This window comes from Rhinichthys klamathensis, unplaced genomic scaffold (assembly GCF_029890125.1).
Source record: "Rhinichthys klamathensis goyatoka isolate OS25496 unplaced genomic scaffold, OSU_Roscu_1.1 h1tg000191l_1, whole genome shotgun sequence".
Classification (NCBI taxonomy): domain Eukaryota; kingdom Metazoa; phylum Chordata; class Actinopteri; order Cypriniformes; family Leuciscidae; genus Rhinichthys; species Rhinichthys klamathensis.
This window is the reverse complement of record NW_026606717.1, coordinates 5,495,001-5,519,114: the sequence shown is the minus strand read 5'-3', so window position 1 is coordinate 5,519,114 and position 24,114 is coordinate 5,495,001. Positions and strand designations below refer to the sequence as shown.

The following is a 24,114-nucleotide window of genomic DNA, read 5'->3' as shown; positions in this document are numbered from 1 at the left end:
GACTGCGGTCCGCCTTGCTCTGATGTCATGCTGACTCTCGCGACCGCAAGGCGCACGTGTCGGATTCTGCAGTCGCGCGCAGTTGCTCTCCACCGACTGCACTGATCAAAAGCACGATGGGAAACGACTTGCTGACGACACAGCTTAATGCTCATTGGTTAAAACACCGTGATGTATTGTTCTCTTTTAAAATGTTTGATTTTAAAACTCTGATATCATGTTTTATATGTATATGTTATGTGTGAATATTCACAAACTCTCTGACAGTGCGATCTCTATGGGTTATGCAATGTAATTTTTATTAAAAAAACAAAAAAAAACAACAATAAAAAAACACATCTGTATTAAAGAAAAAATTATTGATAAACACGTATTTGGAATGGAATTAAATAACAAGTAGGCTACTTTGGGTGTCTTGATTATATTTATTTTCATATAAAAGCAACATAACTTAAATTACATCCAGTTTTTTAGCAACACTGTGCATGTGCGTGAATCCTGCAAATCCCACAATAGAGAGCCTAAGTCCCGCCCCTCCGCTTCCGGCTCATGGGACCTTATTTCGGAAAAAAATATGTATGGTAGTCAATGGCGAGAGACAACTTATCTTTTTATTCCGTCTGAACTGTACCCTGAATTACACATATGATGTTTGTCAATTTAAAAGATAATTATGAAAGTCAAGATAGTCGCAGTTTGTCATAAAACAGAAGAGTGACATTTAGTTTTATGTGAAAATCGCTCAATGAACTACCTCTCCCGGGAAGCGAAACAACGAGCGAGATCCGCTGCTCGTGTGTGTGCAGTCTGGTACAAAACACTCTGGCATGACGGCGTAACGTTACGATTATAACGTAAGACTATAGACGAAATGACATACGTTAGCTTCAGTAAAGTTAGCTTCATTCATTGAGAGAAAATGTGCGCCTTTTGGGTTTGTAGTCTTTTTAATTACGTATTTTCACAGTCTTATACCTCAACAGTTTTACATCAAACTGCGACTTTCTTGACTTTAAAATGTATCTTTTAAATTGACAAACATCATATGTGTAATTCAGGGCACAATTCAAACGAGATCAAAATATTTGTTGTCTCTCGCCATGCAATATTTTTCCGAAATAAGGTCCCATGGTGGTCGACCTGAAGGGGAGGGACTTAGGCTCTCTATATCCACCTTTGATCTCACAGGTGTCTGATCCACTGCGAGAAGAGAGATCTGGCCTGTGCTTTTTTCACTCCTCCTCTCACTGCAGCCGCCTATTCTCGCCTACATTACAGGCGAGGCAAGGCGTATCTCAAACAAGCCTATAGCCTCCCTTGCCTCCTCGGAGGAAACGCCCTTGACCTGAATGATTGCATGAAAACGTAAAACTTTTTATGCGTTTTGGCCATTCATTTACACGACAACGGCGTTTTGGGTGCCTGAAAATACAAACTTTTGAAAAGGGGTTTCAAAGTCCAAGTTTTTGAAAACGGTCTCCATGTAACAACAAAACCCAAAATTTCTGAAGACGATGACGTCATGCAAATGCGTATTACGCGTTCAGTCTATAATGTTTCATCACCATTTAATGGCCTGGCAGCAGAATACAGCGTTTTTAGTCGTTTTTCACGGATCCGTGTGAATGGGGGTCGTTTTGACAATGGTGTCGTCTATATGTGGAAAACTCTTCTCCGTTTTAAGCATATCGTTGTCGTGTAAATGTACCCTAAGAATATTTTTACTTTTTGAATTAATTGTGACTGTAGTTGTAACTGTCAGTTTATATGAACTAACAGTTTATATAATATAATATACAAATGGGTATAGGTTTAAGGGTAGTGGTTGGGTTACCTGCTTAAAAATGTCTAAAAAGTGTAATGTAAATAAAATTATTGTGGCTGTTTACATTAAAAAACATACCCCATCATTTATGTCATAATGGCAAAATTATACCCCAATATATAATTTAATCATGATGAAAAAATGCCCTTGCCCGTTGTGTCTGTGTAGTGATGCCAAAGGTTTGTCATTGAAAGCAATGGACTACACTGCACGTCAAAAATGATGCTAAAAAACACTATGCATTAAAAACCTTGATGCCAAGAGGTCCTAACCAAGCGTCCATATGACGAGTTGGGAGCGAGAGTGGGTTGGCTAATTCAAATAGGGCCGACATGAAAACAATGGACAAACCCATATTCCTCAAGGCTCAAGCCCATTTCATGCCAGCTCCACTATGAAATGTTGGCAAGGCAGTGATAGTCAGTGGGGTTCAGTGTTGTTTTAGACTCTCATTGTTTGGACAAAAACATTTGCAATGTTCTTCAAAACATCTTTTATGTTCTACAGAAGAAAGAATGTCATAAAGGTTTGAAGTTACATGAGGTGAGAAAATGATTTTTGGGTGAACTATCCCTTTATATAATGTATGAGAAGTGAGCATGACCCACTTTTTTGTGCATTTTCTTACACAAAGAGTAAGAAAGAAGAGAAAGTAAGAGTATCATTTAGAGAAAAGTTAAGATTTCTTTGCTCAGCACTTTATAGAACTCAAAATAGAAATCCTGAATCATAACATGATTGCACATTGGTTTACTTGTATGCCATGTCTCTTTCTATTAAAATTTGACCGGAAGCATTTTTATTTCGACGTTTAAGGACTGGATTATTCACTTGTCTAAAAGCACCCTGTATATGCCTCACATTTACATTCTTTAAGTGATTTGTTGAAGAGAGAGTGCAAGAGTCTCCTGTCATCTCACAGCACTGTTAATGTCTCAAACAGAGGCAACCAGATTGAGTTGTAAAAAGAGAAAATGTGCCGAATCTACAAAGAAGTCAGGAACATTGCAAGTTCTTTGCAGTCTTATCAGTGCTCAGCAAAATCCAGCCCTCTCTCACTATTTGCAACTAGCAGCGTAGGCGTGCTATTCCTTTTTAATTCGTCACACTTGGCATTAAAGTGGTGCTCCCTGAGGAAATTAGTTTTTCAGGCTATGCACCAATGTTTTCTGAGGTCTTTATAGCTCCTTTTAATTGACAGGAGACACAATTAAATGACACATTTTTGCCGTTGTACTAAGTTTTAGCAGCAGTGGGGCTGCATCGGTGGGTTAAGTAAGGGATAATGTACATCCAGCCGGTTGTTCTCTCAAAATAACCCCCAACAGGGTGATGAGGACCCTGATGCGAAGCACAGTTGCTAGCGCGGCAAGTTCAAACTAGACGGACATTTAAGTGATACGGTATACAGTCATACCAATTATTACACAGCATTTCACCACATAAATAATTATGGAGATATTGATTTCCGATTAAACTGTTTTAAAATCGTACCTGTTTGTATCTTATAATCCAACAGTGTAACGTTACAAAACAATAGTCACAAAATGGCAGCAGCTGCGTTTGTATGAAACAAGAGAGAGCGAGTCCACGATACTGGATGGCATAATTAAATAACTGTACACAAAATATTGATTCAACTGAGTTTTAATAATTTATCACCAAAATGTAAAACTTCCACAAAGAAAAAACCAACAAACGTCCTACCAACGTATAGTATGTATCAGTAACCCGGATGAGCCTGTGTTATCTGCTTTGAGAGGTTATCTGGGAATAGCTTTCCCCTGGATGGCACGTTTGACCAATCAGAATCAAGTATTCCACAGAGCCGTGTAATAATAAGAAATAACACTTAGCTTGAAGCCTTTATAATGCAATATAAAGGTATTCATAATGTATGTTGTAATGCATTATATCTTTTCATAAATAATTGTAAACAAAATTAAACTGCATTATAGCATTTGCAGATTTCTTGCTACATCTGAAACTAGTTGTTTGTCATGTGTTTTAATGCATTATTCTTTCTAAAGGTGCAACGAAGAGATGTGGTTATAATTATTCATGAGATCATACAATTCATTATAAGGTGCATTACAATGCATAATTAATGTATTAAAACACTTTGCATTATATATATAAAGTGTTCGAGTAAATATCTTTAATCTTTAATAACAGTTGGTCTGTATTATACAATATATGTAATAATAATATACTGATATAAATGGATGTTCCTTTAACTATCGGGACTATTGGCCCTAGGGACTTAAAATAAAGCCTTAAAACACTTTTCAAACTAATTTATTTAATTTTTCCACTAACAGTGTCCAACAGTGGACACACATGCATCACAGAAGAATTCTGTGAACACTTTTGGAATAAAATGGGTGACTCCTTTGTCTTGCTAAGCCTGATTTCATAGCTAGCCTTTTATGTATCCTAAACACATAATTAATCAAAATTATAGCTTGATCGGAAATTAAGTACTCATAAGAAATCAAAATAGGCCTACTCATTTCACAATTTATATTTGAAGAGTTTTCTTCAAACTGTACCGTGTAGTCTGTTTTGTTTTTGTTTTCATTGTATTCTGTTCCTGTTTTGCCTGGCTTAGTTCTCTAGTTAGTTTCCCTGATTGTTAATCAGTTTCCACACCTGTTCCGTTTTATCCTTCATTACACTCTCGTATTTAAGTCCTGTGTTTTGTTCAGTTCTATGTCTGGTATCATCTTAGTATTATGAGGTTAAGTTATTCTTTTCTCCAGTTCAGGTCAGTTCAGTTCAGTTTAGTTTATTTATCCCTTAGGAAATTAGTTTTGCACAGGTGCTACACGTCACAAAAAAAAAAAAAACACTTACATAGACTCTCACAAAACAAAAAAGAACACACATAGTTACAGACTATTCAACATTACAGACTATTCAACTCCTGTATGTTTCCTTGTGAAGTTTATTATTATTAAAAGAAAGTCTTCGAGCCACACACGTGACACACACATCACATGTATCTCAATGTGCTTCACAGGCACTGTGGTCTCCTCAGTAACCTAATGCACTAACTTTATTAGAAGCAAAAGTTTTTTTTTTTGTGGCTTGGAAATGATGCCCCAACTGTGGTATAGCTATATATTTTTAAAACATTGATAGAAATCCTTTTCACACAATAAATATGGAAATGGTTTATGTTAATTTCAGTATTTGTTTAGATTTTCATAGTTGTAGGCATGTTGTTTTAAGCATAATGGTGTAAAATTCATATTTTTGTGAAGGTCACATGAGTCATTTTTTTTTTAAATTGAGATTTATACATCATCTGAAATCTGAATAAATAAGCTTTCTGGAAAATCTGGAATCTGAGGGTGAAGAAAAATCGAAACATTGAGAAAATCGCCTTTAAAGTTATCCATCTGTTCGCGATTGTGCTGCATTCACTCCCAAAAATAAATGTTTTATATATTTACGGTAGGAAATTTACAAAATATCTTCATGGAACATGATCTTTACTTAAAATCCTAATGATTTTTGGCATAAAATAAAAATCTATAATTTTGCCCCATACAATGTATTGTTGGCTATTGCCACAAATATTCCTGTGCTAATTGTGACTGGTTTTGTGGTCCAGGGTCACATTTTAGAATTGAAAGTTTGGGACTGGGAAAAGGATAAAACAATAAAATCCATTCATGAAAGGAAATTTAAAAGAAATGAGTAATAATGAAGGTTTGGTGAAAAGTTTCCAAGAGAGTTTTAATGTGACCTTCATACAGTATAACATAAGAGAAGAAAGTTGAAATCTTTTAGTTAAGCTATAATAATAATCAACCACTGGGACGTCCACATATATGAATAATATCTAAATATATAAAATTATAAATATATTAAGATACCCAGAGGTAGATAACAGATGGAGGTACCACATGATCCTTCTATTAAATTTTAATTAAACAGGAACAAAGTTAATGCTTAACTAAACTAAACAGGCTCCAGGATTTTATGGCAAAAGAAATTGCATGTGATGTTTTTGTACCTCAAAGGTACCTGTATTGCACTGTATCTTTTATTCTATTGTTTGTCATTTTATGTGATTTGTGGTAAATGTTGCTCTCTTTTGTTTTCTAGTGCCCTCTCGAAAACATAGCGCCTCCCACTGGAGACTCCAGAACATTGCCCAGGAATCCGTTGAAAGCTCTGACGAGGAGTTTTTTGACGCCCGGGGTAAGAGTTGATCTTGTTCCTGATTAATATTTATTAGTGGAAAGTGCTGGTCCTTTTAGGATTTGAATTTTAAAAACTCACTTGGAAGATATTTTAAAGACCCCGTGTGGTGAAAATCAAGTTTTTAATGTTATTTATATGTCTATGTGTTTTTTTTATATGCTTTAAGACAAACCATGTGCAAATTCATAGGTCAACACAATTGCTGAGTATTTTCTCATTATGCATAGAGGTCACTACAGTGGACAGCTATTAAAAAAGCATTTTCTTGAATTTGCAAGGGTTTTGATGGTATAGTTGGACATCAACCTCTACAGTGGATCCTGTTGCATCATCCTATGCATTGCAACCAAGTGCAAAGCCGTTGTGTGTCGATTTTTCCCCCCTCCAAACCAAGATGGCCAATGGTCAGTCAGAAATGCCAAGCTACTTCGGAATATCCACCCATTCCTTCTATCCCAGGAGACTCTTGTAGGTAAAAAAAAAATATTGCAGCATCAAGCAATATCTAATGAGTCATATCACAGTTACATTTTCCAAGTTTTGATTTTAGATTGGGAGAAAAATCAGATTTATCATCTGTCCACTATAGTGGACCTCATGCATCAATGGCTATATTTCAGCCACAATTCATACTTTTACTATGAATATTGTTTTTGAAAATACTTAATCTGCAGTAACTTTTTTTGACTGTAAATAAATGTTTTTGTATTATTAGAATGTAATTTTCATTGACATCAAAAAAAGTAATGTGATTACATAATGTATGTGACTTTACTTGTTAGATCAAAAAGTATGTAATGCATCTTACTTGTAATACATTACTTTACTCGTAACATTAAAAAAATCTGATTACGTAATGCACTTTACTTGTAACACATTACTTGTAACATCAAAAAAGTAATCTGATTGTTATGCTTGTTACTTGTAATGCGTTACCACAATGCGTTAACACAATTGCTGAGTAAAACACGCACTGCTCATTTCAGATGAAAAAAAATATTTTAATATTTTTTATAAACAAGGTTTTCTCAGAGGAGGGCTATGCAAGAAATGTGTCCATCTCTAACATAATCAGAATGATCAGCTAATAAGGGTAAATTGACATACTCTGGTACACTGGAGGGAGCATCTGAGTGGTTTCCACAGTTGTACCTTGACAGGCTGTAGAAATTTCTGATGGAATCACGTCCTCATGTTCTGATATCAAAGATACGCGAAGTTCATCTTGTATGAAGTTCAATTGCCTTTGCAATATTTCACATTTATATTTTTTGTATATTTTATAGTTTTCATATGATTTGATATCATTTTATTAATTAGTTTGTTAAATACAAACATCGGTCAGTCAAATACCCGGTCATCCGCCTTCTCACGCATCCCCTGCTGCTCGTCGAGTCAGGTAAGTTCTGCACTGCACACTCAGACCCTCCTTCGGGCTGCCTCCGGCCCTCTCGAGATGGGTCCCTGTTCTCCACCTCGCTGCCCCACCTCGGGTACGTCTGTGGTCTCTGGCCCCTGGCATGGTATGTGTAAGCCTGAAGTGCTTCCTACCGCTCCACTTGGCCCTGAGTTGACCAGCAGACTCGGCTTGCAATTCATTTCGCTTGGCTTTCGCCCTGGCTCAGTGACATTCTTCACACCTAGGTGTTGACCTAAATGCTCCTAGAATTAGTGATATTCATCACACCTACGTGTTGAGCATTGCTCCTGTCCTGTGTGCGCACGTCACAGTCCTACTGGTGAAGGACGCGATGTAGCCTCTTCCTCAGCCGATATGAAGACCGGTTTCTTTAACCTGTACTTCATTGTACCCTAGATATGTGGTATGTCATGGCCACCTTGGACCTGTGTCAATTGAAACGGGCCCTTTTTCGAAAGCCTCCGTTTAATTACTAACACAGAGATGCATTTTCAAATGCTCCGTCGCCAAGGTTGGCCTGCAGCGTTTGACCTGAAGGACAGTACTTCAGATCTCTATCCTTCTGCTCCACAGACCTTCTGTGTTCTTGCGTTCGAAGGTACGAAGTATCAGTACAAGTCCTACCCTTCGAGTGCTCCTTAGCCAGTTGGGTCTTCAGGTCAACTGGGAGAGAGTAATCTCGCCCACGGGTTGAGTATCTCTTTTTCAGTTCAGGAGATGGACTCGGTTCAATACGTCTCTTCAAGAAGAGTGTGTTAGGCTAGTGCCAGAAGTGAGAAAGGGTCCCCACTGAAAAGATTTTTCAGAGGCTCCTGGGGCATATGGCAGACGCAGCCGCTTGGCTTCCTCCATATGAAGACAGCTTCAGCACTAGTTTTATGATCGAGTCCTGAGGTGACCGTGGCAGAGCGGCACGCCCTGTGTGATAAAGGATCACCCCGGCCTGCCGCCAAACTCTCAGCCTGTGTTCAGACCTTCAGGTCCACTAACACCGACTGAGGGGCTATGTACAAAGGGCATGCTTTAACGGATGCCTGGGCGACCTCCAACTGCATTGGTATTTGTTACCTCGAGTTAGCAGTTCACCTCGCTTTGAGCCACTGCTGCTCAGCGAGCTGGTACTGGTCTGAAAGGACAACATCGCGACCGTTGCGCTAAGCTTCCCTCGCATGTCACAACTCGCCCGTCACCTCCTCCTTGGAGTCAGAAGCTTCTGAGGTCGCTTTATTCCACTATAAAATTCTTCCGGCCTGCTCAATCGTGCCGCCAACGAGCCATGGCCAGGGAGAGTGGAGACTCCATCCCCTGGCGGTCCAGCTGGGTAGGGAACACTTCGGGGTCGCACAGTTACATCTGTTGCCTCTCCGGACTCGTCCTTCTGCCAGTTGTTTCTGTCTGAGCGGACATCCCTTGGACAGACACTGGCTCTCAGCTGACCCCGGGGCCCCGCTGAAATGCGTTCCCTAGTGAGCCCTTGGAAGAAAGCGGCTATGCGATTCATTATCGCTTGGTGCTGCTCAAGTTCAGTGATTTTCATCACGCTCAGGTGTTGAGCAGAAATGCTCCTGAAACTCAGTGAACTATCACACTCAGGCAGCTTTAGTGGCATGTTCAATGGTTATCCCCATCCCCATTCAATGGTTATCCCCATTCATTGGTTATCCTGTTTGCGTATGCAACTCGTAGTCCCCTTGCCACTACCGCTGGACCACCGCTGACTCCGAGTTACGCTCGGCTCCTCAGCAAAAAAGCAACTAGTGCGTGCATCCACTTCTGTATTTATACCCGCGCCGCGGGGGCGGAGTGTGTGATGTCATCACGCACGCCAATTCCCATTGGCTCGTTCAATAGTACTCGAAGATGATTGGCTCCCTGGCGTGATCCCCATTCAGTCGACGTCGACTACGTCCTCGTTGCATACGCAACCAGGACGTTACATTCAAGCTATTTTAAGGCATGAAGAAATTATGTTCACAGGGTGGATTTTTTTTTTAAATATGTCATTTTGATTATCAAAAATTGTTGACTGCAGGCTTTAAAGGAGAACTCCGGCGCAAAATGAACCTTTGGTCTAATAAAACATTGGTACCTAGTCAACCGTTCTCTGAGATTTGTTTTCATGATAATCAAATGTAAAGAGTTGTATCTCTAAAAACTGTTTAGCGTATAACGCTAGTAATGGGGGCATATAATAAGTAAAAAGAAATCGCTAGTTAATACCACTAACAAGGCTCAAAATAGCCCCACACGAATACAGTAACATAATGAGGGTCCTTACATGCAAAACGAAGCATTGAGAACTTTGTAAGTGTACAGACCGTTTAATAAGAAGATAAAGATAAAGACAGTCCACTTCGTGCATACAGACAGGAGCCATCTTTGGAAAACAGTCTCGACTAATCAAACCACGAACAACGTGCTAAGTGAGCTGAACTGTGTGAAGTTCAGTGAACTTCTGAACTGTATGAATGGCGTTCGTGGTTTGATTAGTCGAGACTGTTTTCCAAAGATGGCTCCTGTCTGTATACACGAAGTGGACTGTCTTTATCTTTATCTTCTTATTAAACGGTCTGTACACTTAGAAAGTTCTCAATGCTTCGTTTTGCATGTAGAGACCCTCATTATGTTACTGTGTTCGTGTGGGGCTATTTTGAGCCTTGTTAGTGGTATAAACTAGCGATTTCTTTTTACTTATTATATGCCCCCATTACTAGTGTTATACGCTAAACAGTTTTTAGAGATAAAACTCTTTACATTCAATTATCATGAAAACAAATCTCAGAGAACGATTGACTAGGTACCAATGTTTTAATTAGACCAAAGGTTCATTTTGCGCCGGAGTTCTCCTTTAAGTTGCTGGAGGACAAAAGACTCAAAACAACTGTTAGTCAGTTGAATTACAGAGATTTTCATTGGAACTCAAAAGTAGCTGAAATCCCTTATGGAATTAAGACAGCACACAGCTCAAACAGAACAAGACTGAAGAGACTATCAAGCTATTTCTGAAGGCTTTGTGGCTTACAAACATTGAACAGAGGGGATATTCTGGAGGAGCCACTTATCTACATACTTCAAATGAAAACACACCACAAAATCAAACCTAAATGGAGCAAGAGCCTCTCAAATACCATTTTTAATGAACCAAATTCCATGTCCTTTATTGTAAGAAGGATTTGACATCACCATGTAGATGTACCTGAGGTTGTAGAAACTGCATTTCATTTGCAAAGAAATTTATGGCGGCTGATCCATTGCGATCTTTCTTCGACTTGACAGCCAGTCACAAAACAAGTTAAAGAAAAGGCTAAAGTAATACATCACAAACAACACACACGCAGACTGGTGTTACAGTCCACAAGGACATACAAATGTGAAACACATTTAAATCAGTTGTACTTGTGCAAAAATGTGAGCATGGTATTCAGGCTCAGATTTCCATTTGTAAAAATAAGAGTTATTCCCTCAGGTTCTTTAAAACCATTTCACAATGAAATTCTGAAGTAATGCCGGACAACTTATTGATGATTCGCTTGCATATGTTCATGTCATTTGTTGTGTCTGTTGGGTAGCAATCAGCAGGATTATAATTGGTTCAATTCAGTTATTCATGAGGTGCAAATTGCCCTGTGGTATTTTTCAAGCATCAAGCACTCTCAAGTAGCGTTTGTGTGATTTTTTTTTTATGGGCAAATGGTTCTCTTGTTAATCCCAGTAGTAATAAAGGCACTAAAGGCACTGCCATATTTTGTTCGCTTCCCTGTCTTTTCTTACAGGTATTAGGCTAGATTGCTATCGAATGTGGAGTACCTGTGAGTGATTATGGCTGTAATTTCCACAGAATCATTTGGGGAGTTCGGAATCGTAGCATATGTAAAAGGTTTGTGGAAATGAAGCATTTGGGGCCCTGCATAACTTTCCACATTCCACATTCATTTCGATCTTAGTTGAAAGTTGTGAATGGAAATAATACATGACAAGGTCATGAACAGGGTAGCGGTTTAATATTTCTTGTGCATGGTAAGAATGCAGAATGTAATACATTACATTTTTACATCTAGAGTAGAAGGTTATACATGTATTTTATTCTGCTTTTGATTTCACATCCCATACCTACAGCATTCCGGTGCTAATGTGGAAGTTGGCCCAAATATTTAAGGAACTCATCAGTAAAGGGCTGAAAAGCAGGGCCACCCATTTGTCTGCATCATACTGTTATCTAGATATGATGCTATGGGCACACAGCCATTGAAGCTGTGCCCATTTATTACTGCAACACTTGTCAGACTGTGCTGTACGCTGCCAGCAGGTATGACGTTAAATAAGGATGATCTTGAATGCCAATTAGCCTCCTCTCTCTGGTCAATAGTCAAGTTGCATCTCTGCATGATCATGATTTGGGGTTTGATACTGTTTGATAGGAACGTTGAAGGATTAGTTCACCCACAAAGGAATATTCTGCCATCTTTTACTCACCATCATGTCATTCCAAACCTGCATGACTAAAAGTGGTCCACATGAATTGTACACTAAAAAGTCTTCTGAAGATGATAGCTTTGTGTGAGAAACAGAACAAAATGTAATTTGTTATTAATGGAATAACTGATTCGTAACCAAATGATTATTTTGAGTCAGATCTTTACAATGAAACAGGTGATCTGCTTCATAATGTCACGTTTTCAGTGTGTTTAGTTCAGTTTTGAGATCTTGTTTCCCCCCGTCTTTGTGATTTTGGTTCAGTCCTGTTAGTTTTCCCGCTCCTCGTTTGTGTTCAGTTTCTTCACCTGTGTTCAGTTAATTATCCCATTAGTCCCAGTTCTTTTAAGCCCTGTGTTTTCCCTCAGTGTTTGTGGGTTGTTGTCCTTGTATGGTTGTGTTTTGTGGTTGAAGTTTGTTATTTCGTTCCTGTATGTTTATAGAAGTTTATTTTGGAAGTCCTCGTCTTCAGCTACCTGCACACAACCCTGACAGAACAACCAACCATTAAAAGAAAAAAAAAGAAAAAAGGAAGATGGAGATCTGGAAGCAAGCCTTTGTGGGAACCCGCCAAGCTGTGTTCCGTGGGACCCGTGGAGGCCGCAGTAGAGGCGGTGGTCGAGAGGAGTCCCGACACCTCTGGCCTCTCTTCGATCCTGGGTTGGTGGTGTCCAGTCCAGCCAAGCCTTCGCCGCTGGTTCCATCCAGCACCAGGCCCTCTTCGCTGCTGGTTCCATCCAGCACCAGGCCCTCTTCTTCTCATTGCAGCTTCTCTTCGGCTCATTGTGCCCTCACCTCCGCCGGGTCTTGTCAGCCCTATAGCTCCACCAGGCTCACTCCTTCCTTTCTCGCATTGGTCAGCTGTCACCCTGGTTCCACCTCGGGACTCCGTGCTGCCGGCTGCGCCTCTGCCCTGCATCCCTTCTGCTCCACCGGGCTCCATCTTCCCTCCTGCTCCTCAGTCGTCCTCCCTCGCACTGGTTACGCCACGGGCTTCCATAGCCCCTTCTCCGCCTCGGTCCCATGAGCCTGCAGATCCGCCTTGGCCCTCCAGACCTGTGGTGTCGCCTCGGCTTGGGGGCTCTCTGGGTCAGTTGGGGATCCCTGGAACTCCTGCTAGGCATTCGCCACCGTGGCCACCTGAAGGTCTTCACCGCCATGGCCGCCCGAGGGTCCGACAGCTCCGCCCTGGACGCCTGAGGGTCCGACAGTTCCGCCAGGGCCACGCCCTCAGCCTGCTCTGTCATGGACACACCCACAGCCTGCTCCTCCATGGCCACGCCCACAGCCCGTTCCACCCCGGTTCCCCGAGCTGTCAGCTCCGCCCTGGAAGCTTCCCGTTCCTGCACCACCATGCCCTTGTCAGCCTCCAGGGCGCCCACCCTCCCACCCCTTTGGATGTTATACGGCGCGAGGACGCGCCTTCGGGGAGGGGGAGGTTCTGTCACGTTTTCATTGTGTTTAGTTCAGTTTTGAGATCTTGTTTCCCCCCGTCTTTGTGATTTTTGGTTCAGTCCTGTTAGTTTTCCCGCTCCTCGTTTGTGTTCAGTTTCTTCACCTGTGTTCAGTTAATTATCCCATTAGTCCCAGTTCTTTTAAGCCCTGTGTTTTCCCTCAGTGTTTGTGGGTTGTTGTCCTTGTATGGTTGTGTTTTCCCTGAAGTTCCTGGAGTTTGTTATATCGTTCCTGTATGTTTATAGAAGTTTATTTTGTAAATAAATCCGCTATTTTTGGAAGTCCTCTTGTCTTCAGCTACCTGCACACAACCCTGACACATAAAACCAGTTTGAATGATTTGTTTACAAATTGGAATGATTCGTTTCAACGAGCCGCTTCAAACTCACTAACTACAGTAAATGATTCTGGTGCAGTGGTTAACAAAACAGAATTATTATTTTTTTTTACAATGAATTGGTCGATCCACTTTACAAAACCAGTTTAAACAAATGCGGCTGTCCCAATACCCACACTTGTGGGCACACTATATTCACACAATCTCTAATACTGCATCGGAGTGGTATTTGAGGTAAAGTATCTCATCAATCATGTTCTGGAACTCATGTGCCTAAGATGTCAAGAAAAACTTTACAGTTTAAGTTAAATTAATTAAACATGATATATAATTTGTTAGTAAAACAAAGTGTTGGTGTAAAGATGAGTGTGTATTTTTTTTAAAACTGATTTCTATCACTTAATTAGAAGCATCGCAAATACTAAATAAATTGTCGTTTTTTATATAACTACTACTGAACAGTCATTTAAAAGGTAATTTAAAAGTGCAAGGTATTGAAAATCAAAATGTTTAAATAAAGCTTTATAAAAACTTTACTTGCAATTTTACTCTACTGTGTTGTGTTTCCCATCAGGTAATCACAAGTTCTACTTACACTTGTGGTCTTCATGCCCAATTGGGCCAAATACAGGAAATGCATCATGTGAGTAGATAAGAGCTCAAATGTAAAGACTTCAAGTGCTGTTATTTGTTTACAAACTGGAATTATTTGGTTCAATGATCCAAAAATCAAAATCGATGATCAATGATCGAAATCACTAACTCATTGATTCGGTTGCATTGGTTAACCAAATGATTCTTTTGAGTCAGATCTTTACAATAAACCTAATGACAAAAGTAGTTAGTTCAATGATCCAACTCTACTCTCCAACTCAATGATTCAGTTGCAGTGGTTAAATGCTCACTGTAGGGGAAGATTATCAGAAGACTATCAGATTATCAGTGACTAATAACTTAAATTTGGTCTGTTTCTCACTAGAAGCAAACGACAGGCTTGGCATATATGTAACTTTTTGTTTTGGGTAAGAAAGAGTCATTTAGGTTTTACATGACATGAGTGTATAGGTAAATAATGACAGAATATTAAAGTGAACTGTTCCTTTTTTGGTAACAAAGATAGTCAGTTAGGTTTTACATGACTGGTAAATAGGGGTGTAACGGTACACAAAAATCACGGTTTGGTACGTACCTCGGTTTTAAAGTCACGGTTCGGTACGTTTTCGATACAGCAAAAAGTAAGAAATGCCAGAGAAATTTCCTATTTGTTAAAAGAAAAACTATTTTTTAAATAAGTGAGTTTTCCTACATCTTGAAACTTTCAGGTTTATAAATGGGGGTCATCTTTGAAGGATGAACAAATAATGTTTTGGTCATCACATTAAAAATAACATTTAAATATATGAAGAGTTTAGATGCAAAAGCCATTTGAAATTTTCTTCTAGAATGATCATTTTTATCAAGCTTGTATATTTAAGTTCAGTAATTTCACTTAAATGGCAATGAAGATTGCCTATTAATTGTCATTTGAGTGAAATTACTGAACTTAAATGTACAAGCTTCATAAAAATGATCATTCTAGAAGAAAATTTCAAATGGCACTTATAGAGGCTTTTGCATCTGAACTCTTCATAGGCTATTTATTTATATAATATTTGAGTTTTGAAGTGCTGGAAAAAGATGTGTGAAGTACTTGAAAGCATTTCACTATTCCAGCCAAACTGGTTACAGTTAGTGTTACTATATTAAATCCATGGTGAATGTTGCTGGTCTGTGGACGTAAAGTATTACTAGTTCATTCACGGCACAATGTTTCTCCTGGTGTCCACGTCAGCGCTGTTTGATCTAATAGAGATCTGCGGTTAATAACGGAGAAATTTGAATGCTTCTCACTAGATCTCGCAGCGATGTTATTACTTCAGTGGCGAACTCAAATGTTTTCTTTACTGGATCTCTTAGCGCTGTGTTGTAACGGTTGTAACAGTGTCGCTTGATCGAGATCGGCTCCCGCTGCACAAATGTTGCTGCTCCGAACTGATAAACGGTCCGTGAAGCACAATAGCGCAGTTTCGTTCCGCTTTCATTACGCTTGCCATTTGATGTTGCGCAACGTTGTGGTGATCGCGCCTGCGCGAATTTTGTCGGCAGGAAAAATGGTCCAAGGAATCGTTCGGTTTGTATGCGTACCGAACCGGAAGCCTCGAACCGAAATGGTTCAATACGAATACATGTACCGTTACACCCCTACTGGTAAATAATGACAGATTATTAAGGTGAACTGTTCCTTTAAGAAAAATCATCTGTACATCGCATTATTCAGTTTGTACTGGTCAAATACATAATTAATGATTTGGCGCTCATTGAATGACAAAACCATGCCAACCTGATTATATTTTCACATTAGTATGCTGATTCAGTGTGTCTGCCCTGAGGTTTGTTTTGTTTTGCTTTCTCAGTTTCTTGCCGGAGCTTGTCTCATTTCCTTTTTTTGTTTTGTTTTTTTCTCTGTCCTGGCCCTTTATTTGCCATTCTTGCTTGTAGCTTTGCCTGTCATTTTTCTCAAAAAAATCTGAACAAGTTGTTGGCAAAATGTTCTTAAGCTACCCATCAAGTTGTCAAGACTGAATCTGTATAAGACAATTGACAAGATAACAGAGCTTCTCTATTTGATGCTTTAGGCTTGTGATGCTCTTGCAAATATTCATATGGCTTTTTTTGCATTAATTTTCTTCTTGTACCTACCTACACGTCATCACTCCATTTTTTTATCTATCCATCTGTATCTCTCTGTATCTATCTTTTCACACCTTGCCCTTTATTAAGATGCAAACACGTGCACTGTAAAAATGTAATACAATGTTTAGCTTTGCACTAGATTCAAGGGAACACAATTATCTTTGAGTTTAAATTTAATAACTGTAGCCAAATTGGATTTGTTTGTTCCCTAAATGTAAAAAAAAAAATCTTGTCATAGCAACTACAGATTTTCAATTAGCAACTGAGGAATCTTTCATTTGCTCTTTTCTTTAACTTTTTTAAATGACTTTTTAAAAGATATTTGTCTAAGATATTGCAACATTAAAAATATTTCATTGCAACAAAATGCAATTTTTGCATTTTTTTCTTTTTTCTTTTTCAAAGACACACAATTAAGATAAAATCAAAAAGGGGAAATATTATCCTGTGACAGTAACCATATATTTTATTCATGTGGGGAACTCACAAACCCTTAACAAATCAGCAGTATAGTTTAATATGTAAATCGTAGCAACATAAAAAGCCTTGTTTCATAGATATTGCAATGTTTGTCTAAATTTATGGGTGACTGTAGCTGTGTCCCAATGTGAAGGCTGCATCCTTTGAAGGCCGCGGACTTCGAAGGATGCAGCCTATTCGTCCTTCGAAGGACGAACCATGTAGCCTTCGTAGGATTTCCTAATTGCACAACCAGGTGTTCCCTATTACCCCTCCTGGAGCCAAGCAACAGTGCGAGAGTACAGCTGCCATCCTGATTATTCATTTGATAAAATTGAGTAAACAGCTATGGAGCCAGAATTGGCTATTGTCATTTTTATGTTTTATATTTTACTGGAGGACATGGGGAGGATGTTTCAACCGTGGCGCCGCCAAGGGCTTAGCCAAGACCATGGCCAGTTGTATATTGAGCTGCATGGTTTGCTGCGTCCCGTCCTGAATTGCCGGATTACACTTTAAACTGTTCAAGTATTGGGTGTTAACTAACGTAAATAATGTAATGAAATATGAAAAGAAAAGAAAATATACATATATATATATTCAAATGTTCACTTATATCTTACCTTGATGCGATTTTGAATCATAAAATCATAAAAGGGATCATAAAAACCCTGACAAGTAGTTTTTTTCCTGCACAATACACACCTTTACTTTTACTCTTGATACCTTAAGTACATTGGAGTATGCAAGGTAATTTTGCTTAACTAAGGTTTGAAATATATGTAGTAAATATATATATATATATAGTAGTTTTTCCCCAATGCGGTATTAGTGGTTATTAAAAGTACTTTAGCCTAATAAAGTATCTTAATATTTTTCCATGAGTCAACCCTGCAAACTTGTTGGTAGACAACTTAGAGGATAGTGGAAATATCCACTCAACATCCACCAGCAGGAGGCCTTACCAGGGTCTCTATTGTGGAGCCCATCCCGGTCCAGCAGTACATCAGGGTCTCCCTGCTCAGCTGAATAAAAGTCTACATCGTTTTTTCTTATTTTATGTTCTGTAAATGTTGATTTTGAGATGTTGTAAATAGTTGGAATAAGTACTTTTATGTAACCCAGAACAAATTCTTTTCATTTACCAATTTTAATTGAAAAAAGGTATAGAATTATTTCCCTGATTACTCTGCTCCCAGGAGTTCGGGAGAAGGTCCGCTGGGACGGAATAAGTCTACTACTAGTAGCACCGTACTGGCCGAGCTGACTGACTCTCGGACCTGGTGTCCCACCTCGACGGCTCTCCCTCAGAGATTCCGGTCAGGAGGGACCTTCGGTCTCAAGTGGGAGGGGTGACCCTTCACCCCAGCCCAGAGATATAGAATATACAGATATTTGGCCTCTGAGGGGGCCCAACTCGTAGACTTTGGTCTCTCAACTGAGGTTGTGGAGACCATATTTCACTCCAGAGCTCCCTCCACTAGGAAACTGTATGTGTTGAAGTGATGGGTTTTCACTTCATAGTCCGGATCTCGGACAGTGGGGCCCAGTTAACTGCCCGATTGGTACAGTGCTGGAATTACTGTGCGTTTGGTTTCCGCAGGGTTATCCCCTTCCACACTGAAGGTGTACGTGGCGGCCTTAGCTGCCTACCATGTCCCTTTTGGTGGTGTATCCCTGAGGGGGAACCTGTTGGTACACGTTTCCGCCGTAGTGCTTGTAGGCCAGGACAGGAGTATGGCGGCTTAGAAAGCCTTATTATATAAAGAGGTATCCCTGCAGGATGTGGTATGCGGCAGGCTGGACTTCTCCACTCACATTCGTAAGGTTTTACATCTTCAACCTGGGCGATGCCCCAAGATCAAGGTGCTCCTGTCTTAGTTGTGCTCTCAGTATTCACACAGACAGGCTCTGGTTCGTATGGAGTTCGGGCATTCTCGTTCCCAGAGCGTCATCGACGCAGCACGAGTTCCCTACGGCTCAGGTTACGACTGTAACCCTAGTTCCCTGAGAAGGGAACGAGACGCTGCATTATTTTGCCATACTCCCTGCATTCCTGTGATCGACTTGCTTCGGCTAAATCGAAGCTAACAGCGCTCAGACCGGATGTGTTTTTATCCTTTCCTTGTCGTGACGTCACCTGCCCGTGACGCTCACTCTCGCCATTGGACTAGTTGACACAAGTGCTTCAGACGTAATCACAAAGGGGCGTTCCTAAAACGTCATCGACGCAGCGTCTCGTTCCCTTCTCAGGGAACTAGGGTTACAGTCGTAACCTGAGACTTTGTCCATAGCTGCATGGTTTTGAATGGAACTAATGGCACAATGCATGATGTAGGCACAATTATTTGTTGCATTTAAACACAGACTTTACACACTCAGCCATATGATCATTGTATCTGACTAAAGTAGGCTAGCCTTCTTCGAAATAGCCTTCTGGGGACAAAACGCCTCTGGAAAATAGCAGATAACACAGAGGGCCCTATCTTGCACCCGGCGCAAATGACTTTGTACACTGACGCATGTATCATTCCTATTTTGCACCCGCGCAAAGCGGACTTTTCCCTCCACAGACGCACGTCGGTTAACTAAGAAATACACTTGCGCTCCCCGGGGCGGTTCAGCGCAAAGAGGAGGCGTGTTCCGGCGCAAACTTTCCCTCATGCTATTTTGCTGTTCTATAAAACAATTGCGCCACTGACCAGAAAAAACCTAGTCTAAAGTCAGTGGCGTGTTGCGCGTTGTTCATTATGCTATTTTAAGGGCGTATGCTTGACCATAATCAATGTAGCGTGTGCACAACGCGCATACACTTTGAGGGTGTACTCACACTAGGCACGGTTGCCATGAACCGGGCCCGAGTACGATTGTCCCCCCTCCCCACTCCCCCTCTGGCCTGCACTCACATTGGGTTTCAGCATTCGTGCCGGAGCACGCTTATGTCATTATGGTGCGACGGTTTCGGGATAAACAAGAAGAGCGGCTGTGCCGACTTTAAGTGAAAGTAAGCCTCGTACTTTGGGATATGGCCCAACACAGTGCACGCGCGCGCACTGGAATAACGTTACCGCGATATAAATAGCGCGCTCACGCCCCCACTGTTCTTTTCAATGCGCGTATTAAAGTTTCATGCGTAGAGACCGAGCAAGCCGTGCCTGTTCCGTGCTCCAGCACGGTTAGCGCTCACACTGCATGCGAACCGCGCCCGAGTCCAACTGAACCGTGCTCTGGCCCACCTCTTCCAAGCGGGCCAGGGCCGGCTAATCGAGCCGCGCCCTGGCACGGTTCGGAGCACTCACACTAGTCAAACGAACCGTGCTTTGGTGGTCAAACGCACTCGGGCACGGTTCAAACTGGCTAGTGTGAGTACACCCTGATTCTCTCATCTAAGCAGCAGTTTTCATTTTTGCAAATCATACATTATTACGATAGATAGATAGATAGATAGATAGATAGACAATTTATTATAAAAGCATACATATAGCTTACACATTTACCCAAATTATCATACGGCTGTTTAACAAAAGTTAATTTGGGTGGGTTTCTCCATCCCCAATGTCACTTCTCTGTGTTTTACGGCCCTGACGAGAACGTTGCTCTCCTCGGCTGTGAACCGCTCCTGGCGCGCGCCTGGCAAATCCGCCGTTATAATAGGAATCCGCTTTAGAACAAGCGCGCCTGCTCTTAAAGGGAATGTGAGATGACGCTCTGATTGGTTTATTTCACGTTACGCCCAAACCACACCTATGAATAATGAAGCTACTTCAGACCAACCCCTTTTAGATTTGCGCCTGGCGCAAGAGGCATTTATCCCGCCGGGAAAATAGCAACAGCGCCGGGATCCACCCACAAAGTTACTTGCGCTTTGCGCTTTGACACTTGCGTTTCAGATCGTTAAAATAGGGCCCATAGTGTGCTTCAGTGGGAAGTTGTCCTAAACATAAGGAATGCTTCAAACAAACATTAAGCGCTCCAAACAAAAGCATATGTTTTAACGCGGCTGGCCGTGTCAGGTGGATACGTGTGCTTTAAATGCATTTGAGAATTATTTTCCCAGCACACAACTCCCATTTTACGGTTGTATTCCTGTAAATGTTAGAAAGTCACGCAATTATTCCATTTTGCATACAAGCCTTGTCCAGACATTAAGCAATTCTCTGCTAAACTTCACAGAATCCAGTGGACAAGCGCTGGCGCGCATGCGCAATAATTCTGACTAAAATAAACATTTTGCTAAATAATTCTAATAAGACATTAAATGTAGTTCTAAAATTCTTCATGTAACAATTGTATTTTTTATGAGAGGAGTAAGTGTAAAGGCACTATTGTAATGATGTAGGCCTATAAATATAATATAATTACTAAGGGTGCGCATTGTTTGGATGACAACATTGGGCAGAATGTGGATTTATTTTTTAAATAATGGATTAAAAGTATTGAGTATTGTTTTTTTTTATCAAATAATTAATTATCAAAATAATCATTCAAATAATCATTTTTTGAATATTAGCATGGCCATATTGCTCCATATTGCAGTTACTGGTGGCATTCTATTCCATACTCTACATATTCCCCCCTTTTTAGCACATTTTGGTGCCTTGGAAGCAACATCTTATATTCATTCAAACATGAATAATCCTCTAATTGGCTGTAATGAAACTGGCTAATGCTGTAGTTGCAGATGGCAAGAAAACGACCCCATGGCCTTTAGCAGCATACTAATGACTGACTGATAAGAGCAAAATAAAGTTTATAGACTTTTTTCCCCTCAAATTATTATAGGAGATAGAGTTCATCCTTAAAAACTGGCTAATTTACAATCGGAGGAAAACACGGAGAGAGTGATTCATCTTCATTAGTTCCTTATCATCTTATTCCACAGCCTCTCCTTCTTCCCTGCCTGCTCCCTGCTATCTCAGTGGTCTATTTTTGGCTCCATGATTTTTTTTTTTTTTCCCCTTTGTCTGTGTGTTTTACCAAACCTCTTTTAAATGATTCCCCAAGAGCATTTTTTCTCTTACCTATGTGTTAAGGACACTGCATAAAGACATGGCCTAAAAAATAGTCATTTTTTAATAAAAGAAGCCCATATTCTAGATGATTTAAAACAAAATTGTGGTCTTATACACAGACCTATACACTTCTAAAAATGGCTACAGAAGGCAAAATCCTAAAGTCTATCTGAGTGAATGGCTGTCAAATGTGAAGCTTAAAGCACTTTACACAAAATAGGGCCTGAAACTTACACATGTGTATATATATATATATATATATATATATATATATATATATATATATATATATATAAACAGGATGATGTAAGGATTATGGAGCGTTAAAAACTCTGATGTAATGTGTGCTTCATTCATGCTGGTAGCCGGAGGTGCCCTCAACACAAGAAAGTACAATACTCATAGAAATAATAATACTTTATGAGGTTACAAGAATTCCCTTATATGGACAAAGGCATCCAGCTATCACTGTAGCTGAATATAAAGCAGATAAAAAACATTTTGAATAATGAGACATGAAATAAACACACAAATGTGACAATGTATGGTTTACGTATGTTTTTCAAGCCATTTCGGGTATTTTCATAAGAATGTTATTATAACTCAATGCTAATTCACATAGCCTATCACAGTATAGAATAGTATAAAATATTATTTTCTCTCATTCTATGAAAAGAAGGCATTTCAGGGGCCAAGACTGTCTTAACTCTTTCCCCGCAATTGATGGAAATTTACATAATTTGTGAGAAAACACTACCAGAATTTTGAAAACACACATTGACAGAAAACACATTGACAGAATTTTCCAGCCCTCCGTGTTTTCACTGTTGTGCTTTAGGGGGCGCTATGACACTTCTTCTGAAAGCACTGAATCTCCTGATCAAAACACATGCGAAGAAGATGCAGAAACAGGCGATCTCATATGTTTTTAAATAACAAAGCACTGGTACTTGGGCAGAGTGATTAGCGCAACACTCTGAGCGAACTCTCTGCTGCTCACCACGGGGCTTCTCAGGTGCTGCGAGCAAATCACTCCGCACAAGTAGAAGTGCTTCGCCTTCTGAGAATATAGTTCCCAGTATGTATACAGTTAAAAGATGCCTGTGTCTCATATGACCTTGTTATTTGTACACACTGTGACTATACAAATCACAACATGTAAATAGGAAAATGTTGGCGTTATTTTGTCACTTATTGGGAGCAGTATGCTAGCTGGATCCATTTGCTTCCAGTCTGTGTGCTAAGCTAGGCTAGCTGTGGGTGCGTCAAACAGAGTTACAGCACGCACGGAGATGAAAAGGGTATGTATGGACTTATCTAACTCTGGGGGATACGGTGAATAAACTAAAGTCCCAAAAAGTCGGCGTGTTCCTTTAATATATAAATAAACACAAAACGAAAGTAAAAGCGGCAGCCCTTCACGGATGATTGCCGCACACCAGAACATAACCAAAACATAACTTAAATAGTCCAGGGCTGCGTTCCAGTCCAAAATTGTCATGCCCTTCACTCGCTAACTTCCCTCCGTCTCGTTCACTCAGATGTACGTCATTGCTTACGTTGCATGAGTGCCCACTACTGGCGGAAACTGCAATGGGCTGAATTGGAACGTCCTGAGCCCTTAATCACTTGGAATCAGCTATGAGTTGATTTATTATTTAATTTTTTTCCCCTTTAAGAATTTGTTTAATTCAGCATCCAAATGTATATAGATGTCTTTGGGTTGTTTTAAAAAAAGAAATCATAATTAATATATCATAGAGTTGTTTGTGGTGGTGGTGATTAGAGATCTGCGGTGACGTCACAATCGTGTTGCATTGTGGTATATGGAGCTGCCTGAAGTGTACATGGAGTGTCTGTCCATATAAACTTCCCTCGTCCACTTCACGAAGTGGAACGCACTTCAAAATGGCGGCGGGGAAGTGCTTAGGGAAGTTCGCAAGTGCGTGTTTAAAAGTGGACTGGAACACAGCACAGGCCTGGTCCTCTCTACTCCACTGTCGTTGCTCCTCCTTTTCCGAAGTTCCTCTATGAGAGATATGAAACCGGTTCTCTCATGGCTCTCGGCCCCCGTCCTGCTTTCCACAGAGAGCTAAATTTATCATTCAAATGAACTGTGCACATCCATTTTAGACACTTAAGTTGTTCAGTCCATGCAATTAAAGCATGTATTTGAAGGGTTTTC

General features: G+C 40.2%; 1 protein-coding gene across 2 annotated transcripts in view; it reads left to right on the top strand.

Moving 5' to 3' along the window:
* plrdgb (PITP-less RdgB-like protein) overlaps positions 1 to 24,114 on the top strand; it is a 132,013-nt gene that overhangs the window by 43,502 nt on the left and 64,397 nt on the right. For both annotated transcript variants that reach the window (XM_056262166.1, XM_056262165.1), the window contains exon 2: positions 5,942 to 6,037. In XM_056262166.1, coding sequence (XP_056118141.1) covers positions 5,942 to 6,037 — 96 coding nt within the window. The remainder of the gene's footprint in view (positions 1 to 5,941; positions 6,038 to 24,114) is intronic.